General features: G+C 41.3%; 1 protein-coding gene across 1 annotated transcript in view; it reads right to left on the bottom strand.

Annotated features, from left to right (window-relative positions):
* PLEKHH2 (pleckstrin homology, MyTH4 and FERM domain containing H2) overlaps positions 1 to 15676 on the bottom strand; it is a 61355-nt gene extending 45679 nt beyond the window's left edge. The window contains exons 1-2 of the mRNA XM_035111207.2: positions 15176 to 15676; positions 9716 to 9845 (exon numbers count right to left, since the gene is read on the bottom strand). Of these exons, the coding sequence (XP_034967098.1) occupies positions 9716 to 9838 (123 nt within the window). The 5' untranslated portion in view covers positions 9839 to 9845; positions 15176 to 15676. The remainder of the gene's footprint in view (positions 1 to 9715; positions 9846 to 15175) is intronic.
* Positions 15677 to 17183: the final 1507 nt, after the last annotated feature.

Below are 17183 nucleotides of genomic sequence, written 5' to 3'. Positions count from 1 at the left end.
TCCCCACAAGGTCTGAGGAACAGTGGACCAGCCCCCTACTGAAAAAGTTTGCTGACCCCTGGTCTAGGATCTTGTGTTCAACTTTTCTCTTTTTCAATATTTACATGGCAAATTTCTATTTAGATATACATTATTTAGATATACATTATTCTGTTGTCAGAATTGGCTCCTGCCAAATTACTAAGGGTTGAATTGTAAGAGTTGATTAAGAGATGCCAAGACAGGGAAGAATTAAGAGATAAAGCAATTGTAGCTAGTCCCTACAAATACAGTGGTGCCTCAGTTTTCGAACTAAATCCATTCTGGAAGGCCATTCGAGTTCTGAAACATTCAAAAACCGAAAACTCAAAATAGAAGCCTCAAAACGGAAATCTTAATACAGGTACGGAAAACTCAATACGGAAGCCGTGTTTCCAGTTTGACGTCCGAGGTGCATTCAAAAACAGAAGCATTTACTTCCAGGTTTATGGCATTCAAGTTCCAAAACGTTTGTCAACGGAGAAGTTCGAAAACCAAGGTACAGTGGTACCTCTGGTTAAGAACTTAATTCATTCCGGAGGTCCGTTCTTAACCTGAAACTGTTCTTAACCTGAGGTACCACTTTAGCTAATGGGGCCTCCCGCTGCCGCCACCGCACGATTTCTGTTCTCATCCTGAAGCAAAGTTCTTAACCCGAGGTACTATTTCTGGGTTAGTGGAGTCTGTAATCTGAAGCGTCTGTAACCCGAGGTACCACTGTACCTCACTTCAACTAGAGTAAAAGGTAAAGGTACCCCTGACCATTAGGTCCAGTAGCAGACAACTCTGGGGTTGCGGCGCTCATCTCGCTCTATAGGCTGAGGGAGCCGGCGTTTGTCCGCAGACACATGTAGCCAGCATGACTAAGCCACTTCTGGCGAACGAGAGCAGCACACGGAAACGCCATTTACCTTCCCGCCGGAGCGGTACCTATTTGTCTACTTGCACTTTGATGTGCTTTCAAACTGCTAGGTGGGCAACAGCTGGGACAGAACAACGGGAGCTCACCCCGTTGCGGGGATTCGAACCGCCAACCTTCTGATCAGCAAGCCCTAGGCTCAGTAGTTTAGACCACAGCGCCACCCGCGTCAACTAGAGTACAAATCACATATTCATCATTATTGTGCATTTTCATGGAAGGCAGTCAAGAAAGCTTATGAACATGGATTTCACAGGAAGACACAAAACTCCAAATGTATGCTAGGATTCTAAGGGAGCTGCAGTTCACAGCTGATGTGGCTCTGAATTGATAAGCAAAGATGTATGGGCCTTAATCTGGCCACTAGACAAACACAATGGCCAACATATAATGTCAGGACAATTGTCGGTATAGTTACATATCTCCTCCGCTGCACTGGGATGTACCATAGCTTCTACAAAGTCTGAGGCAAATTCCTTTCATATTAATCAAAGCGAAAAGCAAAGCAAAGCAGACTCTATCTATATCCATCTCTTTGCCTGACCACGAGTCTGTCCCCTTGAGATAAGGAGTGAAGGAATGAAAAACCTCGTTCCCCCTTTGCCCTTCTCCACAGCTTCCTTGACAAGTTATTGTGCACACAGGAATTTGGCAGGAAATGTTCAATTAAGGACAGGTGTCAGGGTTTGTGCTGAAGCTTCAAGGTTTTAGCATTCTTCCCAGGTTCTCCAGAGGAAGTTCCAACAGCGCCTGACCTTTACTAGGTCCTCTACCCTTAGCTTCTTCTTGCCAGTTTGGATAAAGTACAGTCGTACCTTGGATCTCGAACGCCTTGGTCTCCCGAACAAATCGGCTCCCGAACGATCGAAACCCAGAAGCGAGTGTTCTGATTTTCAAAGGATTTTCGGAAGCCGGATGTCTGGCGCGGCTTCCGATTGGCTGCAGGAGCTGCCACTTTGGTTTCCGAACATTTTGGAAGTCGAATGGACTTCCAGAACAGATTCTGTTTGACTTCCAAGGTACGGCTGTACCTCTGCCACTGAGAAAGTGAACATTGGAATACATCAGGTGTTTTTACCAGCATTAGAAGTTACCGTACTGTCTCCTGCCAAGCATGACCACACTCATACCCAAACAGTGTCTTCATAAGGTCAACCAAGTTTGCTGATAGATTGGGTTATCACAAATTAATACAAAAGCTTAGGCAATTAGAAGACCTGCAGTTTTACAGTTCTTCAGTTTTGATACACAGACCAGTGAAACCAAAAATCCAAAAAAGAGAGAAAAGATAAAAGCTTTCTTACTGAGAAAACTTCTGCTTTATACTACACTGTGCTCTCCGACAGCACTGTCATTTTCCATTCTGCATTATTTCCTTACACCCCAAAGACTGATATCTTTTTTCATCCACTCAGATTCCAACAGAGTATTTAAATTACATGATCTCCAGAAGACGTCCTGTGTGGGGCTGTTCAATATAATATTTACTTTTTGCTTAAGAGTGAAATTGGCACAAATTTCCTCCAACAGCCAATGCTATCATTTTACAATATGCAGCTGCTCTGTCAGGATCTTAGTCTCAGATCTGTGCCAGTACCTACTGTACATATTTATGTATTCCTTTCTTTTTTGCCAATTAACCCAGCAAAAGCACTGAGAATTCATTGGAATGATTCTATTTCTCAGAATGAGCCATATTAATCATCATTATATATCAAATTCCAGCCGTTTTGATCCAGCAGAAAACACCAGACACTCCAGTTAATGTCACAATACAGTGTTACTTCTCTTTGCCAAGATCCTTTAAAATAACATTGCACTCCAAAATTGATTCTACAAACACGTCACTACAGGGTTCCATGTTTATTCTGTAACAATAATTTTCAGATCAAGTTTACTTTAAAAGAATTTGTACTTTCTAACAGCTGGGCTTAAAACTCTGCAGGCCTGAAAGTCAAGAGATGCTATTTCTCCTTCTGTCATTAGCTGCATCAACAAAAATTCTGCATGCCATCTAGTTCCAAAAACAACAAATATGCCCCCCTCTACTGTGTATTTGAATTATTCCTTAATATAGTCTATGTCAGTAAATGAAGAGACAACCAATTTACCAAATGGTAATATTTTTAAACACTTCATCTGCATTAATGAAAATGTGATATTATTTGTTCCTGTCCTGCATTTGAGTAAGTGATAAAGGTATTAGCATTATCACACAACAGCCTGCTCCTCACCCCAATATTATTAAATTAAACAAATATTTAACATTTACTGCATTATACAAATATAGCAATAAACTATAATGACATTAATCATTTTGGCCATTACAGTAGTCATTTTTATTAATTAGCATCTTTTTATTAATATGTAGATGGCTTCTTCAGTGTTTGCTCTGACACTGCAATTAAATAAGATGTTTGGAGGGGAAAAATTGATTAGGAACTTTGTCTTCGTTCATATCGTTCCCAAATGGGTCGGTGCCCATGGATTTTAACTAGATGGTTGCTGGTTTGAGCAGTGAGTTGGACTAGATGACCCTTGGGTCCCTTTCAACTCTACGATTTTATGATTTTTTTATTATGATTTTACAAAACTCGGTTTCTATAAAACTTTTCTGCCTGGTTACTCAAAGGAAATTCTCTTTACAGGCAACCAGATTACTGGCTATGTATAGAAGCCCTGCTAAATCATGCAAGGGACTTTGCAGGGAATCAAAGGTGAATGAAGGCCCCATGGCCTCTTCTATCAAGTTATAAAAGTTATCAGGCTATCTCAAGTCTTTCAATAGTCAAATGAGGTAGAATTATTCAGCTGCTTTGTTCCACTTGCCAGGCACAGGATGCTGCTTCAGCTATTCTTGTGCAAGCAAAGGTTCTATACTGAAATGGCTAACACAACATAAGTAGTCTCAAAGTTATTTAAGTTTCTCAACAATGCGCATTAAAGATGCAAAACGGATTGCCAAAAAGCAGAGGCAAACATGCCAAAGTTCAACTCCTCAAGCTAATTATTAAGCAAACATTTTCCTCCAAATTTAGTCATAAGACTCTCCTATAGCTAGCAATAATATATTACAAATATTTCCAGCCTCCCTCCCTCTCTTCTCCACTTACCAAACACTTTTCCTTTACCAGTTCTGGGTTTTGTTTTGTTTTGATAAGGTATAAGGATAGAAATGCCAAATTACCCCTCACCATTTCCTGTTTTTACAACCATCCTTCAGTAAACAACTTATTGAACAGATACTAAAACCACAAAAGGCTAAATATATCTTTTTAAACATGCATAAATGGCACTTCTGTCATACTTCATACCAAAGACACTCTTCCCAAATGCCATGCTGTCTCCAGGGGGGGAAAGGTCATAGAAATGCTAAGTAAGAGAAGTTGGAAAAGAAATTATGAAGAGTTCCTTTAAAGGTGGGGGGCAAGTTGAGACAGTCTCTTTATAATAGTACTCATGTCCATTATTTAGACCATAGGTTTCTTGAAGGCAGGGACTTGCCTTTTCTGCTTATTTACCGGTATTTAAATATGTTTTCCATTGCTTTTTTTGACATGTACAAGTCCACAAGCTGAATGTTGACGATGCATGCTGCTTCCACTGAAAATATTGTCTCATAAACTAGCAAAGATCTAAAACAATTAAACAGTTAGATAACAAATACTGTTAATACAGAAAGGAATTCAGAAAAAAACCCAGAAAATACACTGCCCAACCAATGTATGTTCACATTATAAGTGGATTTAAAACAAAGCCAATTTAAATATCACGTGTGAAAATTATCATCATCTTTGACTATAGTCCTAGAAATAATTGTTTCTAAAGGCCATTCCCAGAACAGCTTTAGAGTACATATGTACTTCTTCCCAGCTGTCTTCTTTTAACCATCCTGGCACATACAAGAACCCCAGAAGAAAAAAGTCTATCTACACAATTCATTATTGATGCAACCAGATTAAAGGTAAAGGTAAAGGGACCCCTGACCATTAGGTCCAGTCGTGACCGACTCTGGGGTTGCGCGCTCATCTCGCATTATTGGCCGAGGGAGCCGGCGTACAGCTTCCAGGTCATGTGGCCAGCATGACAAAGCCACTTCTGGCAAACCAGAGCAGCACATGGAAACGCCGTTTACCTTCCCGCTGTAGCAGTTCCTATTTATCTACTTGCATTTTGACGTGCTTTCGAACTGCTAGGTTGGCAGGAGCTGGGACCAAGCAACGGGAGCTCACCCCGTCACAGGGATTCGAACCGCCGACCTTCTGATCAGCAAGCCCTAGGCTCAGTGGTTTAACCACAGCGCCACCTGGGTCCCTGTAACCAATTACAAAATCACCTTGTTCTGAGATTATACAAACAGAAACTATTGCTCCTGCTTAAAGAGGTCTGTTGTCACACGATTTTAGCGTGTACTAGTGCCACACAGGGGGCAGGCTGCAGAGGGGTTCAAACAGATTTAACCCTTTCTGCTGATGTTTCCTGATTAAAATTGAAAACATTGCTACAGTTACCATCTTCCCAGCATACCTATGCAGTAATAAACTGCAGGTGTGCATGGGGAAGGCCAGCAGGTGCAAACGTTTGTCCCCAATTCTCATCTCTAGTAGGAAAAGAGACCAAATAAATGTTCTATGAGGACATTCCCCCTTTCCTGTGTACTATTGTGCTATGAAGATACTTTTTCTTTTCCGATTGGTAGGAAATGGAAAAAGGAGTCTTCAACTCCTGGTCTGGGGGAATCAGGAAGATATTGTAGTTTGTTTGTTTTTACTTATTATTTCAAACAAAATGTAACCCTTCCCCCAGATTCTCCCAAGAACCACCATCAAATAATTTAATTAACTGTTTTTCTTTTTTGGTTATATTAAAATACATTGCTGATAATCTCAAATGTTGAGTACTTGAATTCAAGGAAACAAAATTTGACTGATTTTATATAACTGTATTTTTATCCCACTTTGGAAAGTCCAAAATAAGCTTTTAAGAGTAAACCTGAAAGAACAGCTTCTATTTTCCACAGTCTAACAGTGCCAGAGATTTAAACCAGCATGTGGTGAAGCTCAATTCATTGCTCAATCCATTGCTTACAAGGGGGAACTGATCCCATGGAATGGTCCAGTTTCCTCAGGACTTTTGCGTCAGTCCTTCAACATCCAAGAACTATGGACTCAGAAGTGTCAGCAACAATGGGATGACCCCGTTTATGCAATGAAATGTTAACTTTGAGTTGTTTAATAGAAACTGCCTTACCATTCTTCTTTGAACTCCAACAAGGGGATAAGGGGTAATGGTGGTTCAGCAGATATTGATGTGCGCGAGACTATGTGTGCAAGACTAAGAGGCAGAAATGATCTTTCCCCTGGGACAAATGTAAGTGAGTTTAACCTGATAAAAACAGGTCTTTAAGAAAATAATAATCCTAATTTTTCAAAAAGACTGAACTGGCAGTGACATATATAAAATTTATATCCCTATTCAGGAAACATGTTGGGGTCATGATGGAGAGTTCAATGAAAATGGCAGTGTGCACTATTATCAACGAATTAGGCAAACTTCATGCTAGGAAAATAAAACAGTCAAGGTTAGGATCAGGATTTATGTTTTCCATACTGTAGCAAATTGTTTAGTGTACAACTGAGCTTCCCTTCTGCACTCCACTTTAATTAATCTTGTGTTTTGACATTCAAATTGAGAACGTGAAGTGGGTGTAAATTCCTAGATCCACCCTTAAGACACATTCCCAAGGCTGCATGTTAGCGACCCATAGAATAGCTTTCCCTTCTTTCATGAGTGTGTTTAAGGGTTATGTGTGAAATGCATATACATTGAAGTTCCAGAGACAGATTTAAAAATGCTCTGTTACCTGTTCTTAGTTTCACACATTGCACCCACCTCCTTCATTTCTTTTCTGTGTTCTCTCTTGGGTGGCCTCTCTGGAGTTGAACTCCAGGAAGGAATTTGGCACACTGCCTGTTCCACTGGACTACAGTCTGGTCTAATCCTATAGTAGTATTTAACCTTATCATGCCCCAACCCTTCGTTTTCCTTGATCGCTTAGCACTTGGTAACAGTCTATTATGAATGAGCTGGGCTAGATTTCACCAAGGTCATATATGCCCTAGCTCCTGATAGAGGAAATAAGTGACAACACTGTCACTTTGGTAATTTGTGTATTAGGTGAATTGTGACAAAAACATATGTTGTAGAAAAGGGAAAGGCAATGTATTTTCCATTGTAAAATGCCAACTGCACACAGCTTACAGGAAAACACTCATGACATTTCCCTGAGAAGGGAGTTTTCCTTTTATTTATTTTGCAATACTTTGCAGATTCAGAAAACTCGACAGTAATAAAATAAATTCCACTTGAGCTCTACAGACAGCATAAGTATGTTACAGTAGAGGTACTTTCTACACCATTCTTTGAATTCCTATGAAGACCTCTCCCACTTGCAGCAGCAACTTCTGCTTAGATTTTCAACAAATTCTCTTTCTTTGCATATAACTTTTTACAAAGCACACCCTGACTAGACATAATGGAACGAAAAAGATCCAGTTTCCACTACTGAAGGCCTGTATTCCCTTGTCTGCTTCCTGCTCCCACATTCTCTCCCATAAATGCTGCAAGGTCATGCTGTTAATCATCCAATGTGTGCTGAATTCAGAAAGAAACAAAAGACTGAACCTGCCGAGTGAGAACTTCTTTAATAATTTTAAAAGGCAACATTGTATAGATACCACATTTGTCTCATGTTTAATAGTTCTCATTTTTGAGGAAATTCTTACCAACTATTTCTCATCTGTGCTTGTGCTGTAAAGGTAAAGGGACCCCTGACCATTAGGTCCAGTCACGGACGACTCTGGGGTTGTGGTGCTCACCTTGCTTTATTGGCCGAGGGAGTTGGCGTACAGCTTCTGAGTCATGTGGCCAACATGACTAAGCGACTTCTGGCAAACCAGAGCAGTGCACGGAAACGCCGTTTACCTTCCCGCCAGAGCGGTACCTATTTATCTACTTGCACTTTGATGTGCTTTCGAACTGCTAGGTTGGCAGGAGCAGGGGCTGAGCAACGGAAGCTCACCCCGTCACGGGGATTCGAACTGCCGACCTTCTGATAGGCAAGCCCTAGGCTCTGTGGTTTAACCCACAGCACCACCCGTGTCCTTCTGCTTGTGCTGACAAGGCATTAAATCAGGGATGGCTAACCTGCAACGTTCCAGATATTGCTGGACTACAACTCCCAAAATCCCTAAACACTGACCATGCAGGTTGTAGCTGGGAGGGGGCCACAGGTTAGGCATCCCTGTATCAAATTCCTCTCAGTGATAGTTTTGCCTTCAGACATTATTCTAAAATAGATACTGCAGCTTATCTTGTTTGTTTTGCTTGATAGGTCAGGGAGTAGATTCATTCAGGCACATCCTTTACACCTTGGAGACACAAGTCTTTGTCTGTTTGCATCATATTGTGGTCCGCCAGCAAAAAAGGATGGGAAATATTCTCCCTACAGCTTTCTTAAACAAACATGTTTAGTCTGTATGAGAAATGGAAGGCACTTATGAGCTTTCTCTGCACCCTTGGAATAAAGAGACCTTTCTTGTTTCAAATATTATTTCAGTTCTTTATGTGAAATTAATTAAATTTTCAGCACTTTGCTGATTTTGCTTTGCTCAGTTCTCCCCTATATTCCCTGCCAACTGGAACAGCAGCAGACCACCCTTGCAGTCCAAATGGCTATATAAAAACCTATCTGCGAAACAGGAAATACTATACAAATCAAATATCCTTAATAGCTAAAGGTTTGTAAACTTATTTTAGCTTCAAAACACACACACACTCTTACAATGAAATGTCCATGACAAGAAAAAGTGCTCAACTGTCTACTGTCTGGTGCAGCTCTACTTGTACGAAAAATGTAAGCATGAAGAGTTGTTTCAGAATATAATTGTGTGTTCAAATGAACATATTCTTAAAAGAAATGTATTGTGGAAATACAGCATTCACATTCAGATACAGTGGTAGCTCGGTTTATGAACACAATTGGTTCCGGAAGTCTGTTCATAAACTGAAGCGAACTTTCTCATTGAAAGTAATGGAAAGCGGATTAATCTGTTCCAGACGGTCCGCGGAGTACTTAAACTGAAGCGTTCATAAACTGAAGCGAACTTTCCCATTGAAAGTAATGGAAAGTGGATTAATCCGTTCCAGACGGGTCCGCAGAGTACTCAACCTGAAGCGTACTTAACCTGAAGCATGGGTGTAATTGGTTCCAGAAGTCTGTTCATAAACTGAAGCGTTCATAAACTGAAGCCAACTTTCCCATTGAAAGTAATGGAAAGTGAATTAATCCGTTCCAGATAGGTCTGCGGCGTTCATAAACCGAAAATTCGTAAACCGAGATGTTCATAAACTGAGCTTCCACTGTACATACACATGCTAATGATCATTGGAAAGTGTACCAGTTCCTCATTCCGCAACTGATACGCATGTAGGATTCTAATTTTGCACCTGAATCTTCTTAGTTTGATTGAGACTGTACACCACCATAATCCTGCTTCCTATATAGAACAGTATTTCTTCTTTAAAAAACACATATATTTTCTTTAGGAATAAATATATAAATAATAGGAAACTTGAATAAAAGTTTAATGATTACCACAGCCAGATAAACCTGATCACACAATAAACACCTATTAAGTTATTTGGATCTTAATTAAGCTAATTATAGATTCTTTAAAAACAATAACTATTATTATATTAAGAATGTTTAAGACCTACCTTGTCTGCTAACAACTCTCTAATTTTGCTTGCTTGGAGGCGAAATTTCATCAGCTGGGATTCTAGAGCTATGCATCTTTCTTTCCAGTTTATAGCTCCCTCAAACTCTAGCAACTCTGCCATATTTATGCTGTGAAGGGGGAAAACAAGCTTTTTAATATTCCATATAATTGTTTCTTCATTCTTATGTACATGCAGAAGGTGTTCCTATATATCATAAACAGCAGCATAGTAAACATGTTTACTCTGTGATAAGTGCTTCCAAGTTCAATGTTTGTCCTCCAGTATTATTATTATTATTATTAGTTAATTTTGTATACCCCCCCTTCATCCGTAGATCTCAGGGTGGTTCACAACATAAAAATACAGTAAGTGTGTTTAGGACTACAATTTTAATTTAACAACTTCAGTAATACGTATCCAAAGAGCGATCATACACACATAATGCTCCAGTGTTTGATCTCAACTTATTGAGTTGGGGCTAGGTACAAATCTTTCCCGTAAAATCATTTTGCAAACTGATAAGCTCCATTGACAAGAGATGGATTAGGAAATACCACCCATTTATTACTCTGGATATTTCATATCCAAACTGCAACTTTAAAAGATCCAGTTTAACTAATTAATGTTTCTATTATTCTTTATTAGACTAGTTACACAAAGGTCTCCAAGCAACTTACAGCATTTTAAAAAACATAAGCATAAATAAAATACCGTACATTTTAATATTAACACAGTCACACAAAAACGCATGAAATTACAAAATTCACAAAACAAACCTCCATAACAGCCATAGAAAAGCTTTATCAAGTTATCACTATCCAAATAGAGTTGTAGCTGAGCCAACAGCCTATGCTGATGGAAGCCTGTGCTGAGGTACCTGTGTCTCCTCTGAAAGCAAACGAACCCCCCAAACTACAAACACACTCCTATTTAATGGATGTTTACCACTTTTTAGCAAAAGAAAAAATCTCATGAAGCAGTCTACAAGCTGCATTAACATACTCAAGTAAATACAGAATGACAATTTTTCTTGGTGAGCCACTGAACGCCAAAGTGAGAAATAGATCTCTATGGCTCTTTAAAAGGTATTGGGGGATGACGCTTGCCTGATATTGCTTGTTTATATTATGAAACCAATGAGAAAAAGACGATCAAGATAAACAACTATTGGCTGAAAGAATGTTTAATTATCTACCACATTATTTACATTTACAACAGTTTTCAATATTTTCCAACAGAAACTGTTATAGGGTTAACTCCTAGATTATTTAGAACTTGTCAGTTATTTATCTATTTAGAGCATTTTGGCTCTTTAGCCAAAAAAGGTTAGTTAACTAGTCTTACTTCTAAGGACATAAACACACTTTGCACTGTAAAACAACTAGTCAGTGCTATTTTCTGGTCAGGTAGGTAAAAGTAAAATTCCATTATTGCATCAGGCCTAACAAAAGTTTGGAATGTAAGCTCTACTTTCCACCTTTCACATGGCTGTAACCAGGGACACTGCTAAGTACTAAAAGATAACATAACAGACCCTTAACACACGTTTGCATATGCTAGTCATAACAACAATAATTTTATTATTTATATTATTTTATTTATATCCTGCTCATCTGGCTGGGTTGCCCCATACTCTGGGTGGCTTCCAGCACATATAAAAACATCAAACATTAAAAAACCTTCTGAAACAGGACTGTAATTTATATGTATAGATGCAAGTTTAAGTCTTCAATCCAATTAAGATGGTGGGGGTTGTGGGTTTTACTTGAATTGCACTTTACAGCACACCCAGAAATCTTGCAAGCATAGATGTCAACTCCTAGGGGCCGAGGTCCCTTCAGCTCCCCATAAAATATTTGAGGGGGGCAGGGCCCCACAAAATTGATGGGCATTGGCATTCAAATGGTGTGCGTGCTGCATCATGTGATTGATTCTGTGGGGCAGGGCTTACCTGATTCCCTCCCCATATTTTATTCAAGTTAGCACCCCTGCTTGCAAGCAAAGCAAAATATTATTTTAAAAAATAAACGGGGTGCAGGAGGTCTGAAGCCAAGTACAAAGGACGTGGGGGTTGAGTCCCCTCCTAACAGCACTTCTGCTGTAAGAGCACTTCAGTTCAACTTTTGCCAATACAATTTGGATGGATCATCTATTTCCTATTTTAACTGTGCCTTCTGAGTTTTTGTTTGTGTTAATTTTGTTTGTATTGCTTTCTTTTTAAAATTGAGTTTCAAAGATCCCAAGGATAATTACCGAAAACAATTGGTACCACTTACTAACAAACAGTATCAAGAATGTTTTTGGTTTTTTAGAGTCTCTACGTAGGTGGAAATTGAAGTTTGTGGGAATAAACTTTCTGCAGATGTTCCAGTCAATATATGAACATGACAAATAGGGTATAATTTTTCAATGTTCAAGAATTTAGCTGAGATACGAATATGATATCACTCATATAAAGCTTGAAATTGACCCCTATTATTGTGAGGGTTTTGTTAGTTATGATTCCAGCAAATTATTTGCTTTGCTTTTTCCAAAAAGCAAAGGATTTTGGAAATATTTGCTGGCACAATATATGCTGTTTACAATTTCACTGAATGGTCTTATTTATGAGTCAATGACTTCCCATCTCTTATTCAATTCCTCAAGGGAAAATAAATGAGTTCATCACTTTGGCTGGGCTAAGTGTTCTGATTCAGCATTGTGAACCTACACACATTTTCCCTCCTTTTCTTTTTCAAAGTAAAAAGTTTTTATAAACCAACAGTGCAGTCCTATGCATGCTTACTCAGACTTACTACATTGTGCAGGGCTTACTCCCTTGTACAGGATTCTAAGTTTAAGTTTGTTAAACATTAGGTTACAAGTTATGGCATGATACAATACAATAATTCTGACAAATCTGTTTCAGCGAAGTTCTTTATATATACTGCAAGAAGATATATATAAGAATTAAATATTTTATTTCTCCTTGAATACATTGGGATGGTTTAGCTGTCATGATATTGATACGGGAATTCATTTTCATATTTATGAAACCATTAAACCATGTGGCATTATGCAGTGGGCTAATATTTTGCAAAAACATGCATTAACTGATCATATAAGGCATCAGAATGCAAAGGAAGCAGATCCAGACTTGAAGATCCACCAACCTGAAACAGGAATGGAACTGTCAGTGACTCTATAAATGAAAGTTTATAGCCAGAAGGGAGTGACAATTTGTTCCTATTTAAATTGCAGGAAAAGCATCCAATTACTTCAGTGAGGTCAGGGTTTTTCCCAAAATACTCTCCCAGCACACAATGTAAACAAACAGAAAATAGAAGAACTTTTCATTATAGTAGGTCATTTCCCCCCCCCCCCATTTAGCAAGAGACACATCCTTTTAACATGAGGGGATATTAAAATGTGACTTAAAACATCCCTCTTTAAAACGAAGTGTTGCATTTCTAGCATTCCACACAGAAAACTGGAAGAAGTTTTAATTTGCTACCTGCAAGCTAGCTGAAACCATAAGGTAGTGACATGAAACACATCAGTTCAGTAGATGATTGCTCAGTGGTGTAACACTGTGGCACTGAAGTTCATGACAAGGATTTGTCCATGCAGAAACTTAAGATACCACTTGCTAATACTGTACTTTTCTTATTGCTGACTCTTGAGTATTCTGTCATATACAAGGAAATGTTTAATGGAAAGATAAAGAGGTGGTGATTACCTACTTCTACAGCAGGCACTTAAAGGCACTGTTTTGTTTTAATTTACTAGAGAGTATAGCAGTCATCTGTAGGTAATCTGTAGGTATACATTGTGTTGCCAGCATTTCCTCCTTTAACAGCTACCATCTTATACAGTACAAAAATGTAAGAACTTATCTTCCTTCTCCCTTTTATCCATAAATTGATAGTAGCAAAACTGTGAAAACATCTGGATGTTGGTAAAGCAGTCTGTGATATTTTATAAACTTTTTATAAACTACCCAATAGATACTCAATGAAAAGGGTATGCCATATCATTCCTTGCACTGAGCTCCTTTAAATTTCCCTGCAATTGCAGCTTTCCCCTTATCAGAAAGCAAGAGATCATTGACCATGTTCCCAGCTCAAGTACAGTTCAGAGTTCTGGGAGTTTGGCCAGCATGAGGAGCAAAAGAATATTTGGGGTGGGTTTTCAGGATGAAGACTCTGTACACTGCAGATGGTCATGTTAAGGGCTTTCTGTGCTACTTTAGTCTCTGCTCTCTTCCTGCACGGGAGATTGTCCTAAAAATATTTACATACTGCTATTCATTAAAGAGAAAATCAAAGCTATGAAGCCCGCAAAACAGTATGATTAACAGGGCACAAATCAGGGCTGGGAAACAACCTGTTTTATCCACCAGGATTTGGTTCTCGGGTATACAAAAAATTAAATAAACAGACCACCAAGCACGTACAGAGTGCCTTTCCCTTGGCCAGGGGCGCCACCTTGAATAAAATATTGAGGGGCCAGGTAAGACCCACCCTGCATATTCAATCACATGATGCAAAACACACACACACCATTTGAAAAGCAATGCCCATTCAATAGGGGGGGGAACCCCTTGAAATAGTTTAGGTGGGTGCCAAAAAGACCTTGGCCCCTAGGAGATGGCTCCTATGCCCATAATCACAAGTAGCCCTCATGCTACCATAATGAGGGGGGGGAGCCTCACTTAGGACTGTGTGCCTTTGAGGCAAATATGAGCCCCATAACCTATTATTTTCCACCTTTACCTCTAGCATCCTTTAATGCACCTCTGGCAGGCTTGCAAGGGCTTTTTAAGCAGCTGGGCACGCAGGCAGCCCGGTTTATCCCCTGGCATCCAGCTCCCCATCAGCAGTCTGAAAAGGGAGGCTAGAAGACTTCACAGCCCCAGCTCACCCCACTTCCCCCCCCCAGAAGTGGGGCACAGCTGCTTGTTCTGACGACGAGAGGCGAAGGAACTCTTTGCGCGCTCAGAGGCGCTGCTGTGGGCGCCCAGCCATTAACTTCTGAGGTGCCCACCACTACCTTATCAGTGATAGCCCAGTAGTCTTCTGTTTCAGTGCGTGCACACGAAACCAATGAAAAACTTAGTTGGTCTCTAAGGTGCTACTGGAAGGAATTTTTCTATTTTATTTTCATTTTGTTTCGACGGCTACCTACTTGAAACTAGTGATAGACCAGACAGTGATTCAGAGGCAGAGAGAAAGAGAGGAAAGTTCATCCAGCAGCAGCGGAGGGATTTTTATATACTGTATATATATAAAGCTTGGGAGTTCCCGCAGCTTCCCTGCTGGGCCAAGGGAAGAGCAGAGAGAAGGCGAAAGTTTGAGGGAAGAGGGAGGGAAGAGGCATGACTTCCCCCTCTCCGTCTAAAGTCTCTCGACTTCCCCCGAATAGGGGGGAAAGGGAGGCTCCCCACCCCCACCCCCAAAAAAACAACTTAAGCCAAACCTGAGGACGGGCGGCCTCCGCCTCCTCAACGAAGTCTCTCAAGCGTCCCTCACAAGCAGCAGCAGCGCCGCCGCCGCCGCCTCGGTTCCAAAGGCTCCCTCAGCGCCCGTCCCACCAGCACCATCCCCGCGGTCCGTGGGAGGCCGGCAGGCGGCAAGGGGCCTGGGCTGAGCGGCAGCCGCGCCGGCCATTCAGCGGGCGTGGAAGGCGGGGCTTGGGATCGCTTGGCAGCCTCTCCGCAACGGTCCGGGGTGGCTGTTACTTGGGGCCGAGGGGGCAAGGAGTTGGGCAGGAACCACCCCAACGTGGTGGGGGGTGGGTGGGCTGAGGGAAGCAAGCGGAGCGGGTTTGAGGGAGGCCGCCGTGTCTCTGCGGGACTCTTGCCCACGAGAGGCCGAGGGCGGGACGCCTCAGTCGGCCTGCCTCCCTGCCTGCATCCCCCGCTTTACTTGAGCGAAAGGGCTTTTTCCGACGCGCAGCTCTGCGCCACGCGCGCAGCCGGAAGCCTGAGGAGAAATTCGGCCCTTCCTTATATAGCCGCCCCCCACCCCCGGTAGAAATGAATTTTGGCTGCCGAACCCTGGCTGTCATCGTGTAGCATTTCTTTACCAGAAAAAAAATAATCACGAGAGAATCGTAGAATCGTGGGAAGGGACCCGGAGGGTCATCAAGTCCAACCCGCTGCAAATGCGGGGATATTTTGCCCCACGTGGGGCTCGAACCCACGACCCTGAGGTTTTAAGAGTCTCAAGCACACTCCAAGCTCCCACGTCAGTTTGGAGGGGTAGGTTGGCCAACAAATTTTGTTGCCGGCTTTCAGCATAAGCTGAAAGGATAAGTCCGAGGCAAATCAAAAGGCGGTGAAGTTTTTTGTTGTCGCTGATCGTGCAACAGGGAACTGGCGACATCAAATCAATAAGAGCGAATTAAAACCAGCTCCAGCGGATGAGGAAAGGGCATTTTGAAACAACAATAATACTCTTCCTCTATAACTGGAAAGTTGTTGAAGGTGATCTAAGCATTCCCAATACCTACGGTAGCACTGGTTGCACCACTAAAAAAGCCCCTTCTTTGGGCAGCACCTGCTTCCTCTATCATAGAATTATAGATTTGGAAGTGACCATGAGGGTCATCTAAGTCCAACCTGCTGCAATGCATCCAACATGGACCTCAAACCCATGACCCTGAGATTACTCTCTCTCTATATATATATATTCTCTCTCTCTCTCTCTGTGTGTGTGTGTGTGTGTGTGTGTGTGTGCGCGCCATGTCCAACTCCCAAGACACTGTGATCTACTCCCACTAAAAAAACAACAACAACCTGGCAGTGATCTACCCATTCTTTTTTTGGGGGGGGGGAGACATCAATCAGGATCACGGACCGTGATTGATCGCAATCGACTGGTTGGACATGCCTGATATATGAGACTATCTTCCTAGTGTTATGAGTTTGGGGAAGTAGGCTGTACGCTGAGACCCTTCTTGCCGCTGAATCTAGCAAGTGTTAAAATAAAGGCCAGCCTATCTTCTTGATGAGGCAATTGCCTGGGTGATGGGCCATTATTAAGAGGACTAAGGAAAGGGGTTCTGTGCAAGATAGAAATGGATACCGCCCAGTCACTCTGCAACGGTTAATTAGAAGGAAAAGGCAGAGTTGAATGGCAGTGAAGCAAAAAGCAGCAGGCCAGGAAAACGGGCAGAGCAACGCTTGTCTTCTGTTTGAACCCAAGGCTGTGGTTATGGGAGAAACGAGACCTTTTTGCTGAGAACCCCTCAATTGTAAGCTCAGGTTATAAACCATGTATCACAAAAGCACCACAGTTTCCATTGTGCCTCATTCCCAAAGGAAACACGAATCCTGGGTAAGCGCCTGAAACCCCTGGGATCTCATACCACTCGGAGATTGGGTGCCATGTAACATTCTGTACAGAATTACAGAAACTACAAATAATTAATGGTAGTTTGTTGTCCACGACATTGTCTTCAACAAAATGCCATTCCATAGTTT

This window comes from Zootoca vivipara, chromosome 3, assembly GCF_963506605.1.
Source record: "Zootoca vivipara chromosome 3, rZooViv1.1, whole genome shotgun sequence".
NCBI lineage: Eukaryota > Metazoa > Chordata > Lepidosauria > Squamata > Lacertidae > Zootoca > Zootoca vivipara.
The sequence above is the reverse complement of the archived record's forward strand: the minus strand, read 5'-3'. Positions and strand labels throughout refer to the sequence as shown.